Source organism: Eretmochelys imbricata, chromosome 1, assembly GCF_965152235.1.
Source record: "Eretmochelys imbricata isolate rEreImb1 chromosome 1, rEreImb1.hap1, whole genome shotgun sequence".
Classification (NCBI taxonomy): Eukaryota; Metazoa; Chordata; order Testudines; family Cheloniidae; genus Eretmochelys; species Eretmochelys imbricata.
In genome coordinates, this window is record NC_135572.1 from 237,527,229 (window position 1) to 237,544,728 (window position 17,500).

At 41.9% G+C, this 17,500-nt stretch overlaps 1 protein-coding gene across 1 annotated transcript in view; it reads left to right on the forward strand.

Annotated features, from left to right (window-relative positions):
* Positions 1-15,749, forward strand: part of TTLL12 (tubulin tyrosine ligase like 12) — a 65,660-nt gene extending 49,911 nt beyond the window's left edge. Inside the window, exons 7-14 of the mRNA XM_077825845.1 lie at positions 4,164-4,280; positions 4,379-4,573; positions 6,642-6,753; positions 8,659-8,810; positions 8,940-9,021; positions 9,536-9,604; positions 13,838-13,976; positions 15,058-15,749. Of these exons, the coding sequence (XP_077681971.1) occupies positions 4,164-4,280; positions 4,379-4,573; positions 6,642-6,753; positions 8,659-8,810; positions 8,940-9,021; positions 9,536-9,604; positions 13,838-13,976; positions 15,058-15,209 (1,018 nt within the window). The 3' untranslated portion in view covers positions 15,210-15,749. The remainder of the gene's footprint in view (positions 1-4,163; positions 4,281-4,378; positions 4,574-6,641; positions 6,754-8,658; positions 8,811-8,939; positions 9,022-9,535; positions 9,605-13,837; positions 13,977-15,057) is intronic.
* The last annotated feature ends 1,751 nt before the right edge of the window (positions 15,750-17,500 follow it).

A 17,500-nucleotide genomic window follows, 5' to 3' on the forward strand; every position in this document is an offset into this window, starting at 1 on the left:
TTGTTGGACCTCGGATAAAGGCATTCTGCCTGAGCAGGCCTCACTGCAGTTAATCCTGGACTACCTTCTACATATCAAGCTCCCCAGCCTGTCCCTTTCATCTATTAAGGTCCACTTGGCCACTATCTCAGCCTTCTATCTGCTGCTCAAGAGTAGGTCAGATTTTGCCTAGGACGTGACTGCCAAGTTCCTCAAGGGCCTCAAGCACCTCTATCCGCCTATCAGGGACCCCGTCCCTCTGTCAGACCTGAAACTTGTTCTGTCACAGCTTCCGGGACCCCCCTGTTAGAGCCTCTGGCTTCCTGTTCTCTCCTTCTCCTTTCCTGGAAGGTCCCATTCTTGGTTGCAATAATATCTGCCTGCAGGGTCTCTGAGATTAGGGTGCTTACCTTGAAACCACCCTATACGGTCTTTTACAAAACCAAGGTCCAGCTGCAGCTACACCCGGCTTTCCTGCCCAGGGTAGTCTCACAGTTTCATACGGGCCAGGACATTTCCTTACCTGTCTTTTTTTTTTTTCTAAATCTGCACAAGTCAGAGAAAGAGCATAGGTTGCATTCTCTAGACGTCAGGAGGGCATTAGCCTTCTAAATTGAAAGGACCAAGCCATTCTGCAAGTAGACGCAAGTGTTTGTCGCAGTGATCGACAGCGTGAAAGGTCATCCAGTATCTGCTCAAAGAATTTTTTCTTGGATCGCTCCCTGTATTCCCTGCTGCTCCGATCAGGCAAAGGCGCCCCTTTGGGCGATCATTACCACCCATTCAACCAGGGCACAAGCCTCTTCAGCAACTTTCCTAGCCAAGTGCCTATCCAGGAGATCTGTAGGGTGGCCACCTAGTCATCTGTCCATACATTTGGATCCCATTACACGCTTACCCAGCAGGCCCAGGATGATGTTGGCTTCAGTAGAGCAGTGCTGCAAGCCGCAAGACAGTGAACTCTGAGCCCACCTCTGAAATTACTGCTTGTGAGTCACCTAGAATAGAATAAGCAAGCATGTGAAGAATAAATGGTTACCTACCTTTTCGTAACTGTTGCTCTTAGAGATGTGTTGCTCATGTCCATTCCATCACCTCCCTTTCTCCCTCTCTGTCGGAGTTGCCTGCAAGAAAGAACTGGGAGGGCGTAGGGCTGGCGGCGCCTAATATACCGACGCATGAGCACAGCACTCAAGGGGACACCCCAGCTGACCCTCTGGATACCGCTAAGGCAAAAGTCTGCAACGACTCTGCATGTGGACGCGCACACGCCTAGAATGGAATGCATGTGAGCAACACATCTCGAAGAACAACAGTTACGAAAAGGTAGGTAACCGTTTTTTCCATTCACTGGTTCTCTTCTACAGCTGCAGGAGGGATTTTATTTTGAAGAAAAACCATATCTGATATACACCCAGCTTTTAGGGCCTGTTTCTCCTGCTGATTAGGCTAGAATTTAGCCACATGCCCATGTTGAGGCTGTGGATGGTAGTGTCATGGGTACATGCTGTGATGCCCACCATTTTGTAAAGTAAGTAGATTTAAATTAAATCTGGCAAGTGCAAGCTGTAGGAGGGGCAAAGGAAGGCAATAGCTTCCCCTAGTGGCGTCAGAAAATACTTTAGCCAATGACTTCCACTTATGACATTGGGATCTTTGTTTGCCCCTTCCAATATGTGTACTACAGGGCTGGCTTCCTTCCTTTATATAATGAAGTTCCTAGCCCCAGCTCTTCCAGCGTCTGATGTTAATATATCCATGCCCTAATTATGAACGAGGGCCTCATATTCCTACCCCAAGGCAGGCAACCATCATTGACCTGTCTTACAGATAACCTTGTGCAACCTGTATTACCTTATTTCAGGCAGAGCTGTGACTAGACCACAGCTATGTAATACGACAGACCCAAGTCTCAACCATGCTGCCTTTCGGAATGAATGCACCAGAATGAATGCACCAAATTATGTGCCTGGCTATGCTGCTTATATCCATTGATCTCATCACTAAAGCACACTCTTCTCACAGAACTGGCAATGGAACCCAGGAATCCTAATACCTAATGTTCCAGTACTGTTCCACAAATAATTGTGTAACAGACTGGCAAAATGTTTCCATACTGTGCTCTAGGGGCTTATTCACATAAAGGACAATGAGCTAGTACTGCTACCGTTTACTCCTGTAGTTCAAGGAAGGGACATCTTTGCTGTGGAACTGAAGGCCCTGTTCTTATCATGGGTCCAAACCTTGCTCATGAGCCACGTGGGGGAAAAACAATGTGTGGTCATGTAATTAAAGACTCTGTAATGGATAGGCACACGGCAGCTGAACTGAGGTTGCCTGGGCAACCTCGGTTCTGGCACTTCTTAACTTACCAAAGCTTGGGTCAGGGGTGCCCAAACTGCCGCCCATAGGCCGCACGTGTCCCACCAGAGCATTTTACAAGGCCTGTGGCCTGCTTCAACACTAATGGCAGATTGATTAATGTTTTCATGTTCACATCATTTTAGTTTACATGAGTGTGTGTAAATAGACAATACTGTACATAAATGGTCTCTATCTAAATATATACAAAACAAGCCGAATTTAAAATATAATTCAGTACAGGTGACTTTAAATCTGTTTGGCGCACACAAGGTTGTGCTTAGGTTTATGTGGCCCTTTTTGTAATAAGGTTGGGCACTGCTGACTTAGGTAAAAGACTATAAATGTCACATCACTCTTTGTATACCATGTATATATAAAAGTAGCATTTGGATGCCTCATGGCATTGCTGAAGTACTACCAAGCCTTTCAACGTTAAGCCGTCAGTCTGAATCCAGCCCAGCTCTGTAGGGAAGCAGTTCCCATCTAATGCATATTTGGTGGCCGCAATGTGAGATGAGTGTGGTGGGCCTTGGTACCAGCTTCCACATCAAACTTGCCACTATGCTTTGCACTGATTGGCAGACTTGGAGGAAAGGCTAAGAACTGTAAGGACCATGGGGAGAGTATTATTACTGTTACCCCTAGCTGAAGCTGCCAGATTGGGGTTGAAGCTTCTGGAAGGGGGTGGGTGGATGCATGCATGTGTTTGTAAAACTTCCTCTACTTCAGCCCTGTAGACAGAGGACTTAGTTCACCAGGGATGTCAAGCTGATACCTTTCACCTGCACTAAATTCACACAACTTTTTAAACTGAATATTAACATTATGTGCAAATACCTTATAACATAATTTGTATAATATGTTACACTTGGAGTTGCACAAAACTTGGCCTCAATGTGTAAACATCTGACATTTTTCTCTTCTGAAGGATGTCTTTTTCTCCCCCTTAACAGTAATGGAATATGAGGGGTCCAGCTGCAAAAACACATCCCTTGATGTGTCCTCTAATTAGATAGCAGTAGAAAAGGTGGAACAAAATCCTATATAGCCTGACTGCATCACGAACCAGTAGAAATGAGGAGGAGATGAAATGTGATGGTTCTCTGATGAAGTGATTAGCTGTTGTTGACACTATTTGTCTAAACGTCTGCAAAGGCAATTTTGGACTATTTTGTTTGTCTCCTCCTTCTCTTTAATATTTTTTTCTCTACATCTTGAACTGTTAGTCTCCCTTCCAAGCCACAAAGCCACCATAAAATTCTCTCCAGATTGCATTGCTGCTGAGTTATTTGGACTTGCTAAATAGCAAGGTCGCTTGTTAAACTATCAGATAATCTTAAACTGGGATTTTGTGTTGGAAACTCTTAAAGTATCAGACTCAAAACATATAATTTAGTTTTCGTTTGCTTTGTAACTGTTTTTTGCTACATTTTAAAATAGCTTTAAATGTGAATATCTTCATTGAGGATTTGTTGTGTCCCACCCTACTTGATGCTGTAGAGCTGCTTCTGAATCTGTAAGATCAAGTTCACTTCCTCGTTAGCAGGGCTGCAATGAGGCAAACACTGGAATATGACTTTTCTGCATGTGGAAAATAAAGACCTGATGCTCTGAATAAGAACTGAGGGTGCTCAGCTCTTTCTATTTACCATCAAGTATGTTTGCATAATTAAAAAAAAATTGACGTTTTAGAATCAATTAACAAGTGTAGTTCTTTTGTGTTGCATGTTTTTTGTTAAGATAGCCATTAGTTTTGATTTCAAGAGGGGAAACTGCTCTCTCATTGACAAAACATGTATGTATCTTTTCCTTTCTCCCAGGGTCTATACAGACCTTCCCCAAATCCTCAACAACTTGAAACACCCACGTTTTGAGTTTACCGAAGATGAGGGAGAAGCAGACATCCTCTACAACTTTTCCCACTTCAAAGATTACAGGTGACAGCTATTTCCTTGCAAGTACAAATTATCTGGCTGCCATATAAAAAGCTCTGTTCCATGGAGTGGTCTTTTTAAGTGATCTCCATCTCTTGTAGGAAACTAAGTGAAGGGAGGCCCCATGTGATGTTGAATCAGTTTCCATGTGAGCATCTCCTGACAGTCAAGGATTGTCTAGCATCCATATCTAGACGAGTTGGAGGGACGGAGGGGCCAAAATGGCTGCCTCGTACTTTTAACCTTCACACAGAATTACCCCAGTTTATCAGCTATTTTCAGCAACGCGAGAGGAGGTAGGCCATGTTGCTGTTGCTTGTCTTGCAATTTCCTAACCAACTTTCTCCAAGTACCAGCAAGTGCATGTTTTGGTTTAATTGGATTAAACAGCTCTTCTTCTGCCATTAATTTGTACTAGCTGCATTTCACTTATGTTCTAGTGGATTTTATCTGAAAAGTGTGGGCTTTACTTATTTGTTTTAATTCCAAAATATGTATTGTGACATACTGTGAAATATATAGGGTGGAATCATTGACTCCATTGAAGTCAGTGGCAAAATTCCATTTTACAAATGTACGAAGATTTACAACTTTTGTGTGGGCAGATAGCTTTCTCTGTGAGCCAATGGCAATTTAAAGCAGTTTAAAGTAGAGCAGTGATTGTGCCCAGTTTTCTTGGTTAAAACACATTTCCAAGCGGAAGTCAAATTTAGAATTAACCTTGGACTCCCTTAGAGAGGCTGAAAGAAAACGGACTCTGATTCTCGTTAGGCGTTCTGTGTTACCTTACTCATAAGCACTTCCTGTCACAGCAATCTCCTCCGGATCCAGGAGAACTGACCGTAACAAGGAATTTGTCTGGTAGGATACGTCTGCGCTTACAGCCGTGTGTACAGAACAGACCATGCCCAATTGGCATGGAGACCATGCCCTTAGGCAAGCAGAGTAGATTAGAATGCCCTAGACACCTGAACCCCAGGTTTTATACTGTACACAGGGCTCTCTACACACCAATCAGCACTTCTTTCATCTGCAATGCTATTTTTAGCAGGCTAATGTCCTGCTGGCAGAGCCTTTCCCCACCACTGTGAAAGGCTCCAGCAGCAGGGAAAGGGTTTGGCTACTAGAACCTTTCACTGGGTCATGTAGCTACACACTGTAGTGACAAATGTGGACACTTGCCTTTCACTGCAGTGTGTAGCTACACATGTCCCTATACTCGGCATGCTGCCATAAAGCGTAGACGTACCCTTAGTGAGGGACTGGGGGCAGTTGCTGTCTTGCTCTTTCACCAAAATAACCCCTATCTTGTCTCCCAGTTAGCTCCCTGATTGTCCTGGGGGTTGTGATTGATAGATGATCCTGGAACCATCTAGCTGCTTCGCTCTCTTCTCAAGACACTGTTTCTTTACCTCCTGAATGGACTTAACCATGAGGGGAAATTTTAAATGTATGTTCTTAGCCTGTAGTATTCTGATTGTTGGTTAACAACAAGTATGTGCAAGAGGTGATCATGAAGCCAGAGTGTGTGTGTTGGGGAGGGAGTTTCAAAATCAACTCTTTCAGTGAAAACACAGATCCTTCACTAAAACTAGTACTGCACACTGGTATTAAAACTTAACCACAGGCAGGCTTCCAGATCACCTAGAGAACCTTCTCTGCATGCCTTCACAAATTCATTGGGGAAGACGGGACCTCCAGGGTCACCTTGCTATTGCTCAGTAGCATGAACAGACTAAAGACCTGCATATCGCTCCTACTTTGTCCAAAGCTTTTTGAAGAGTCCAGCCTCTTCAGATATCTAGGTAGTGGAAAGAGAGTGAGGAGAAGGTATGCTCTCCTGAGCTTGACAGGTGCGTTTGGGCAAGGGATTCACATTACTATGTTCAGTGTTCAGTCCCCAAAAGAATAGCTGTCTGTTATGTAACTTGATTGGCTCAGAGGTGGCCTTGAGGAACCTAATTTACAAGTTTTAAAGCACCCACCTAGAATGTTCTCAAACTTTGTGATCACCTGGTCAGAATGGGCTCTTGACCTACAAACAAGCACTTATGATGTAGTAATGTATGTATGAAGGAAAAAGGGATTTTACCAGTGGAAGTATGGTAGGCCCTTGCTGAAAAAGAAAGTGAGAGCCCCCAAAATCCTAGCTCATGTCAGCTGTGATCCAGGAGTCCTTGGTTCTTGCACCCTCCCCTGCTGCATCGAAAAGAACATTCGGATTGGTAATGCATCGGTCAGTATCAGCATGTGGTTCAGAATGGAGGTTGGCCAGTAAAACATCTAAAGATAAATGAGGTGCGCACTGACATGCTGTGGCCTTGACTGAGTTTTTTTTTTGTTTGTTTGTTTGTTTTATTGTAGGGGAGAAGACAATCATTGGATATGCAAACCATGGAACTTGGCCAGAAGCCTAGACACCCACATCACCAACAATCTTCACAACATCATCAGGCACAGGGAAAGTAGCCCGAAGGTTAGAGGAAAGTAGGCTTCCCACTTGGTTTGAAGCAAGGTTTTTTTTTTAACTTGATGCTCTTTGTAAGAATAAACAAGAGGGAAAATAATTTCCTTCTTCAAGAGGTTGTAATAGCTGGTATATGTTTCTGAGCATTTGCACATTAAAAGGGTGAACTCTTGATGAATTCATATTGAAATCTTAGCGTTGTGCGGTGTTAGAATATTTTTCTATTTGCTCGTAGTAGACCATGTCTGTCTGTTTAGGACAGAAATAAAATTTTCCCTGACCGTAATGAATGCTTAAATGTGTTGCTCCTTTTATGCTACTCAGTAAGAAATCTAGAAGATGAATTCCCACTTTCATGTAGCTTCTGTTGGCTGTAAATATAAGAAAGTTATTGCTACTTCCCTCAGGTTGATCATTTCTCTGTCTCACTGTTCATATGCGCAAAATGCTTCTTCCACCAATGATGGATACATCACATGGCTTTTTATAGGAAGCCAACAGTGTGTGGTCTTACATCAGACTGTCACACAAGCTTTATGTCCCGTGACTTAATAGAATATCTGTTTTGGACTATGTGCCTTTTTTGGAATTCCAACATCAAATTAAAAATGCATGAAGAATTACAGCATCCTTTAGTTCAGAGAAAGCTGATAATATATAAAGTGAGACTGTTTTGTTTGGTTGTTTTTAATACAATACTTCTTAAAAAAAAATCTGTTTAGTTTTTCTGTAAACTAGCCATTATTTCAAAAGCAGTTTTAGAGCTGTGTTTCTATACCAGTTAACCAAAACTAAGCAGTGTGTAGTTAAGGAGACAAAACAAAATGTTTTTTATCTTATCAAGCACCTTGTAAACAAAGGGGAAATGTGTTTTTAACAACATAATCAAGGTCCTAGGTATTATGGATCCAGTTTAATGTGCTGCAAGACATTCTTAACTTTTATGGCATCCTTGATGGCTGCCCTTGTTCCTCACCCCATACCCCGAAGTCTCACTATCTCCCCTCCGTCCATGCTTACTTTGTTCATTGGTAGCTGTCACACACCACCTCTTCCCCTAGATCAGTGGGTCTTAAAGCCGGCCCGCCACTTGTTCAGGGAAAGCCCCTGGCAGGCTGGGCCTGTTTGTTTACCTGCTGCGTCCACAGGTTCGGCCAATCGCAGCTCCCACTGGCCGCCGTTTGCTGTTCCAGGACAATGGGAGCCGCAGGAAGCAGCGGCCAGCACATCCCTCAGCCCGCGCCACTTCCTGCAGCCCCCATTGGCCTGGAGCGGCAAACTGCGGCCAATGGGAGCCACGATCAGCCAAACCTGTGGACACAGCAGGTAAACAAACCAGCCCGGCCCGCCAGGGGCTTTCCCTGAACAAGCGGTGGACCAGCTTTGAGAACCACTGCCCTAGATAAATGAACACCAGCTCGTGGGGCTGAGGGAACTGAGAAGTTGGAGTAAAGGTGACTTCAGAGTAAAAGCAATTATGCTGCCATTTGTATGGCCATATAATTGCATTGCAAGTGAGGGCCTGAATTTTTTTGGTGGTGAAAAGTATCCTTGGACAACTGGAAGATGTCCGGTCATCTGAGGAGGACCAAATGTTGGGTTGGATTGAATCTTATGAAAAGGTTTATAATGTAAGCAGAGAATTAAATAGAAGATTTCAATGGAATGAGGAGGGTAGTACTTTAATTCTGTATGCTGACCTGATAAGAGAGCTTGCACTCAGGCTATTTGGCTACAAACAAAGGCTACGTTGCTTATATTGAGAAACTTTTTAAAAAGGAAAACTTGGCTTAATGTGTGTTGGTAGAATATCTTGGACTGTCCGAACCCACTGATACTTGTTTCTGTCATCACCTACTGTGCATCTCATTCCTTAGGGTTTAATTGTGTTCAATCTCTGTGTTTTTGTTTTAGGTAGTGTCTAAGTATATTGAGAGTCCAGTATTGTTTCATCGGGAAGATGTGGGGATGGTTAAATTTGACATTCGTTACGTTGTGCTTCTGCGATCCGTAAAGCCACTCAAGCTGTATGCTTATGATGTTTTTTGGCTGCGGTTCTCAAATCGGTAATAACCTTTTTTTTTTTTTTTTTTTTTCTCCTTTCTAGGAGTGAAGGAGTTAGCAGTATTAAATTGTGATCCCTTGCCTTTCCAAGATCTTATGTAATTAACAGTGTCTCTTTCTTTATTTGTTAGCGCATTTTCACTTGATGACTTGGACGACTATGAGAAGCATTTTACTGTCATGAACTATGCTTCTGGTGTAACCTTAAAACAGGTAAGCAAGTGATACACGAAAAGCAAATGTCTTCAGTCAATCAAGATGCTGGTCCTTTATCTGTGACTGTCACCAGATGCCCTGATGCATATCCACCCAAACAAACTTGACAGGTTATATCTGTTCTGATGCAGCTATTTTCCCAGATTGCAGATCCAGAGCAAATAGTCATAGATTATGGCACAAATTTTACCTCTCTAATCAAATCCATGTAAAAAGTATTAAAAGGACATCTTACCACTGCCAAACTGATGGTTTAGTGTATGTTTTCACCACATAGTAAAAAGGACTGTCTGGTAGAAAAGCTTGGAACAAATAGTTCTCATTTTTGCACTTTCTAGACAGTGAAATTCCCCAGGACCTTATTTGGATTTGTACCATGTGTGTCGATACATTCTGCAACTCATTACTCCTTCCTTTTCCGCCCTTTTTAAAAAAAAAAAAAAAAAAAAATCCTAGCTCCTGGTGGGAATAATCTAGCAAACCAATCTCTAATGCCATTAAATTATTTTAGGTTCACTATGATGAATTTATTCCTCTGTTTGAGAAGCAATATCCTGAATATTCCTGGAAAACTGTGCAAGTAAGTCACCAATCCCTCTTATCCATATAAGATGTTCACTACATTTTTCTTTTAGGCACAGATGTTTTTCAAAAGTTCAGGTGTTTTTACCAGGGTAGTGAGTAAATGTCTCTTCAGTGCAGCAAAAGCCAGTAGTCCCAGAATTTTAAAGTCTGCAAATACAAAATGCTCAGTCATCTGTGTTACTATTATATTACGGTTTTAAGTTTTCCTCCATGAAAAGTTGTCATGGTATACTGTGCTTGGGAACAAAATTGGTGTACTGATGGACAGACAGTGGAAGCAGAAGGCTGTATGTTTCCAAAAAGTTGCAGAGCTTGGTGGAGAACTCACCCCTAGTTGCAGAATGGCGCATAGATTCTAAGCTTTCATTTAAAATACTAATTTGTCACAATCATGAAGGCTGGCAAAACCTGGATTGTAAACAGACAGTGGCTGCAATGATATATCCACATGAATCTGCACGAAGCCTGAAATGGTACTACTTAACATGTGGACTGGTCCTTCCATTTCAGTAGGTTAACGCTGCTATTGAAAGATGACCATTTCAATAGCAACACGGTTAACTTTTTTTCGCTGCTGAACTTTTAAGCAAAGTTATTTAGAAACTTTGACCTCAGCCCCAAACTGCTTCCCCAAGATATGGAAATAATATCAAAATAAGAAAGAGTCTACTGTACTGATTGAGGTTTTGGTATTTATTTTCATATTTAGTCTCTTAACTACATAAAGCTGCTGCTTAATTTGTAATCTGCATCACTCTAACAAAACAGCTCCAAGGACCTTGTTATAGAATTGAGGTCCTTCTTGCAGTGTAGTACACAGCAGGCTGTTCTGAAGGGTGTGAATGCACACACTAGCCATTCTGGCATAGCAGATGGAAATGAGTACTTTACCAAGTACACCTTTCTGGTTCCTGCTCTTGAGGTGGTTACGCTATAAAGTTGGCTAGCACAGAGCCTACATTTCGATGCCTTTGGGATTTTTTACTACAAGAGAACAAAGGGCAAATGAATAGTTTAAAAGTGTAATGTCTCTGTTCTTATAACTCAGACCCTTAGCCAAACATATTGAACTAAAATTTTTCCTTTTAGGCTGAACTTTCAGTTGCTGTCCAAGCTAACTCTTAATCTTCATACATTTAGAATTCCATGTTATCTGAGCTTGATATAAAAGGCAGAGACCCCTAAATGTCCTGTCACCACAAAAGTGCTTTAACATGGCCAATTCCCTAGTGCCAAGATATGTTTGAACTATAGACCTGTGTAGAAGCTCCAAATGTGATAAGTCTACAAATGAAAATGAATAGAGGGTGGATTGTGAAACAGTCACCTTGGGTTATTTTGTGGTGGTGGGTGGCTCTCAAAAGAAGAAATTGAATGTGAAGGTAACTAGTCAATAGTTTGTTTTCCTATTTATCAAGAGCCAGGAAGTACAGAGGTGGTTGGTTAAGCATTTGATCCTGCAGACACTTACTCATGATTTTAGTCGATTTCACTAGAACTACTCACGGAAGTAAAGCTATTCAGGGTATATGAGTAGTTGTAGGATAAGCCTTAAAATTACACAAAGGAAAACCTTTTTTTAAACAGTGGCAAAGTATCCCTCAAGGAGTATTCTGGGCAAAGTGCCAAGATTTAGACTTTTTTTATGTTTACAGGAGGTATATTTTACTCTAATGTGGCTTGGATATTAAAAACTCCATGTACCATAACTCTTTGACATCCTTTTATTTGGTCTCCATATTATATCGAGAAATGTCATCACAGTGTGTTCAGACTGGAAATTGTTCAGTTTTTTTTAAAATTTGGAATCTTCTTTGTATGTTTGTAAAACGGTGAGAGAAAAGTGGATTGATTCAACGGGATGCCAAAACTTCTGAGCTGTAACTGTTGGTATTCACAGAACAACTTTCCTTTCCTTTTTAGGTTTCAGAGTAACAGCCGTGTTAGTCTGTATTCGCAAAAAGAAAAGGAGTACTTGTGGCACCTTAGAGACTAACCAATTTATTGGAGCATGAGCTTTCGTGAGCTATAGCTCACTTCATCGGATGCATACCGTGGAAACTGCAGAAGACATTATATACACACAGAGACCATGAAACAATACCTCCTCCCACCCCACTGTCCTGCTGGTAATAGCTTATCTAAAGTGATCATCAAGTTGGGCCATTTCCAGCACAAATCCAGGTTTTCTCACCCTCCGCCCCCTCACACACAAACTCACTCTCCTGCTGGTAATAGCTTATCCAAAGTGACCACTCTCCCTGCAATGTGCATGATAATCAAGGTGGGCCATTTCCAGCACAAATCCAGGCTTTCTCACCCCTCTCTTCCCCCCCCCCCCCCGGAAAAACTCACACTCACACTCACACACTCTCTCTCCCTCCCTCCCTCCCGCTGGCAATAGCTCATCCAAACTGACCACTCTCCAAGTTTAACCAGAATGTCGGGGGGGGGGGGGGTGTAGGAAAAAACAAGGGGAAATAGGCTACCTTGCATAATGACTTAGCCACTCCCAGTCTCTATTTAAGCCTAAATTAATAGTATCCAATTTGCAAATGAATTCCAATTCAGCAGTTTCTCGCTGGAGTCTGGATTTGAAGTTTTTTTGTTGTAAGATAGCGACCTTCATGTCTGTGATTGCGTGACCAGAGAGATTGAAGTGTTCTCCGACTGGTTTATGAATGTTATAATTCTTGACATCTGATTTGTGTCCATTTATTCTTTTATGTAGAGACTGTCCAGTTTGGCCAATGTACATGGCAGAGGGGCATTGCTGGCACATGATGGCATATATCACATTGGTGGATGTGCAGGTGAACGAGCCTCTGATAGTGTGGCTGATGTTATTAGGCCCTGTGATGATGTCCCCTGAATAGATATGTGGGCACAGTTGGCAACGGGCTTTGTTGCAAGGATAGGTTCCTGGATTAGTGGTTCTGTTGTGTGGTATGTGGTTGTTGGTGAATATTTGCTTCAGGTTGGGGGCCTGTCTGTAGGCAAGGACTGGCCTGTCTCCCAAGATTTGTGAGAGTGTTGGGTCATCCTTCAGGATTGGTTGTAGATCCTTAATAATGCTTTGGAGGGGTTTTAGTTGGGGGCTGAAGGTGACGGCTAGTGGCGTTCTGTTATTTTCTTTGTTAGGCCTGTCCTGTAGTAGGTGACTTCTGGGAACTCTTCTGGCTCTGTCAATCTGTTAATTTACTATTAATTTAGGCTTAAATAGAGACTGGGAGTAGCTAAGTCATTATGCAAGGTATGCATCTATTTCCCCTTGTTTTTTCCTACACCCCCCCGCCCCCCGACGTTCTGGTTAAACTTGGATTTAAACTTGGAGAGTGGTCAGTTTGGATGAGCTATTGCCAGCAGGAGAGTGAGTTTATGTGTGTGGTTTTTGGAGGAGGGTGAGGGGGTGAGAGAACTGGGATTTGTGCAGGAAATGGCCCACCTTGATTATCATACACATTGTGAAGAGAGTGGTCACTTTGGATGGGCTATTACCAGCAGGAGAGTGAGTTTGTGGCGGGGGGGGAGGCGGAGGGTGAGAGAACCTGGATTTGTGCTGGAAATGGCCCAACTTGATGATCACTTTAGATAAGCTATTACCAGCAGGACAGTGGGGTGGGAGGAGGTATTGTTTCATGGTCTCTGTGTGTATATAATGTCTTCTGCAGTTTCCACGGTATGCATCCGATGAAGTGAGCTGTAGCTCACGAAAGCTCATGCTCCAATAAATTGGTTAGTCTCTAAGGTGCCACAAGTACTCCTTTTCTTTCCTTTTTAATTTGCACTCCACCTGCTGAGGTAGCTTCAGAAGTGTAGTGCTGTACATGGACATGGATTCCATTCCAGCATTATAATACTTTTATTTGTAGGGTTTTCTGTAGTATATAGTAATGAGATAAATTCTGGGTGCTCAGCACTTAAAAAAATCAGACCAGTTATTAGGTACATTAAAATATAAATCTAGAAGCTTAATTTCAGGCCCCTATTTTTGAAAATCATGGATGTGGGTGGGTGTGAGGGAACAAATATTAAATTATTCCTGAAGAAACTTGACCCCTTTTTTTGAAAGTCTGAAGGTTCTTGTTGTCTGCAGGCTTGTCATTTGTGATGACATTTACAGTTTGAGATGACTCATAAATGAAACTTTCACCTACAAAAATCACTTTTATGGGGTTCTCGCAACTATTTGCATTTTATTCAGAAACTGACTTCTCTTTGACAATAGGCAGAGATTTTTAAGGCATTTGCTGAATTATTCCAAGCTGCTTCAGCTAAACCTGCACCGTTTGGCATCTGTGATTATCCATCATCGCGAGCAGTATATGCCATTGACCTGATGCTTAAGTGGGATACTACCAGAGATGGTAAGATTGAATTTATTCTCTCTCTGTTTTTTAAATTTGGTTTTTTTGCTCAAAGTTTTTGCTGTTTTTTAAAAAAAAAAAAAAAAAAAAAGGTAGGGCGGGCTCCATGATGTTTATACTGAAACAGACTGTTTTGATGTCTGTGGGGTTGTATATGTGCGAGGGTGGAATCCAGTCTCCTTGTTAGTAGTAATAATGGTGGAGATACTGCCGTACATCTGTCTAATTCTTTTTATTGGCTCTCGTCTGCTGTTGTTTCTGCTATGCTGATGTAAACATTTGAAGATAGGTGGGCATAATGCTTTATAGCGATCGGTTAATTCTAACCGCAAGCAGCCTTTCCTATTGTGGTGGTGGTGGTACACCTGTACAAGGAGAGCAGTCTCTACTAAAAGTAATTATTATAAACCCCATGATTTAATTCCACTATAATCATACAGGTAGGAAAGAGAATCTACGTTTTTTGTCTTACTCTTCAAACATTATTGCAATTCAAAAGGGAAACGCAACCTCCTGACCTTATTTTAGGGGTGAGAGGAAGTAGAGGGCTAAGTGGGGAGGTTCTGGGGCCTGTGGTGTAGAGGAGGTCAGACTAGAATCTTGATCACAATGTCCCCTTCTGACTTCGGAATCCATAAGTGGGAGGGGAGAAATTTTGTGCTGCAGCTGAGGAACCCAGCTCTGTTTCTGTAGCAGGTGAACTAGAGAGAACAATAGAGCAATACAAAGAGCAAAGGAGGCTTGTTGCCTAAAAATAAAGGGGGAAGCAGTCTTTTTTGGAAGGTGCATCTCAACGTTGTGGTTAAATAAGAAAGACACACTAATTCTGATCTAGTTAAACCAGTGCCCCTTTTTCTCATATGGACAAGGCCTCAGATTATGGCATTTGCCCCAGGAATGGGTTTGGTGTCTCACTACCTCATACTGTAGGCCTCAAAAAAACCCTCTCTGGGTATGTAGTAAGAGTTGACCATCTTCAGCCTCTTTCTATGGTCTCTACTACAGCAAAAGGAGGTGGCTCCCAGCGTCTCATGTGTACCTGGTAGTAAAATGGAATGTTTTGTTTTCTTTTCTTTTTCAGGGAAAAGAACTATGCAGCCTCAGGTCCTGGAGGTGAACTTCAACCCTGACTGTGACAGAGCCTGCAAATACCACCCTACCTTTTTTAATGATGTCTTCAGCACCCTATTCCTGGATGAAACAAATAATTGTCATGTGACCTATGTTGTTTAGGCCTAGAAGGCTCGACCTGGTTATTTGTTTCCTTTACAGATATGCTTAACAGCAATATTTATATCTCAGTTCTATGAGCTGCTCATGCGACTATTTTCCGAAAATGGTAATGAAGGAAAACTTTTATCAGTTGAATGGGCATATACTGCACTTGTAATCAGTAGTCTGTGTTTTCTTGTCTTGTTTAGTTCTAATCATCAACTTGTGTTGACTTAAATGTCTTATTAAAGCCCAGAAAAGTATAATAGTAACTGGAGCAATCAGCTGTTGTTTCTTAGGTAGCCTAGTATACCTAATTTGCATAGCAGGAAGTGTTGTACACGTTTTCTGTGTCTGCATTAGAAAAATAATTTCCTGTATCAAAATGTCTGAGGTCATACATCATCTCTTCCTCTCTGTGGAATATCATTATCTTCCAAGCACTAAAATGCTTTATTCCCCAAATTGATGTGAATTATCTTACTTTAGGGTTGCATCTGATAACTCCAGTGAGCGAACATTTATGAAGCCTGTTTGTAATAAAGTATTGCAGCAACATGAGAGTTAGTTTTTTTTCAATTAAAGGTCACTATACTTTCTCAAAAACTAGTCAGAGCTGCTGTCATCTTTTTAAAGTTGAATGAGGTCTATGAATATATCCCAATCTAGTAGTTTTGGGCTGTTTAGCATGCATGGTAATGCTGAAATTAGATGGAAACTGTAGCTTCTCTGTCACATATCAAACAATTCATTCCTTTGCCACAGCAATTAAGATTGAATATCATCTGGCAAAATTCTCATTGAGGTCAATGGGAGTCTTGCCTATCTAAGGATTTGATCTCAGATACCAAAATGAATAATTAATGAAGAACTGCACTATAATGAGCTAATTGGGACTTCAGAGGGGTGGGTTAAGGGCCATTACAGTTGCCAAAGGTCTGAAAAGACCTGGAACAGTATTTTATTTTAAGTAAACAATGCAAGAACACAGTATCCTTTTAATCTTTAGCAATGTCTGTATCAAGAGTTATGGCTCAGAATTTTGCCCCTTCCTAAGTAGTACTGGCCAAATTAAACTGTTTGTGTGTGCTGAGGAACAGTTAGTTCACATTAGTATTCTGCTTTAGCCAAACACAAGTTACACTTTTCTCAAACAAGCTATTGGGCTCACTATGGAGGTAACTGGGTGAAATTTAATGGCCTTCAGCCTAGATGATATAAGTGTCTCCTAACAAACTCCAACATCTTATGCTAAACCTTGGGGATGTTTTGCATCACGGATCTCAAACTCGAATCACCACAAGGGCAACATGAGGACTAGTACGTTGGCCCGAGGGCAACATGAGGACTAGTACGTTGGCCCGAGGGCAGCATCACTGACCCTGCCCCCGGCCCCGCCCCCACTTCACCCCTCCTGAAAAGTGCTAAGCGCTGCCAAACAGGTGTTTGGCAGCGGGAAGGGCCTGCATGTAGGCAGAGGAGCGGGGACTCGGTGCACTGGGAGGAGGGGAGCCTGGCAGGCCACAGGAAATAACTCCGGGGGTGCGAAGAGCTTGGTGGGCCGCAGGAAATAACCCCGCAGGCCGTGTGTTTGAGACCCCTGTTTTACACTGTATACATGCATTATTTATTTCTTGAAGTATTATAGCATTAAAAAGTGATATTAGTTAAGCTTTATTTTTTTGATAAACATTGTAACAAAAACTAACCAATTGCAGATTTTAAGCAAAGTGTACAAAGATACTATTTTAAACCGTCTTAATCTGCAGCAATCATAGATAGCTTCTAGCCTTGCACTGATATCAAGGAAGCAAGCAATATCACCAGTTATCTTTCAGTCTTCATGTAGAAAAGGGTTGATTATGCCATAGAACTTTTTTTTTAAAAGCAGATCTTCCTAATGTTCAATCTGAAGAACTGTCTGCCAAGCACTACCATATAATAATTCTGATTTCTGAGAAGCTTAGTTTAAAGTTACTTGATATACCTAGGAAACATGGCAGTAAAGGAGAGAGGCAATTTCAGGGCAAGTGAAAATTAGTCACTGCTGGAAATTGCTGTGGATCTGGGACAGGTTAAAAGAGGAAGGTTTAAATCCTAATAGTGTAAGTGGGAACTGGGAAGCATGGTCATAAAAGAAGTAGTAATGTGCTAGCAGTAGAGGAAAGGTAAAACTTCCTGTCCCAGGTACCTTGTACAAAAAGTTCCTGTTTCTAGTTCAGCCATTTACAACTCTGTGCCTTCTGGTCTAAGACTGCAACACTAATCTTGAAGCAGCAGAAACATCTTGTACCTGTCTCCAAGCAGCTAAA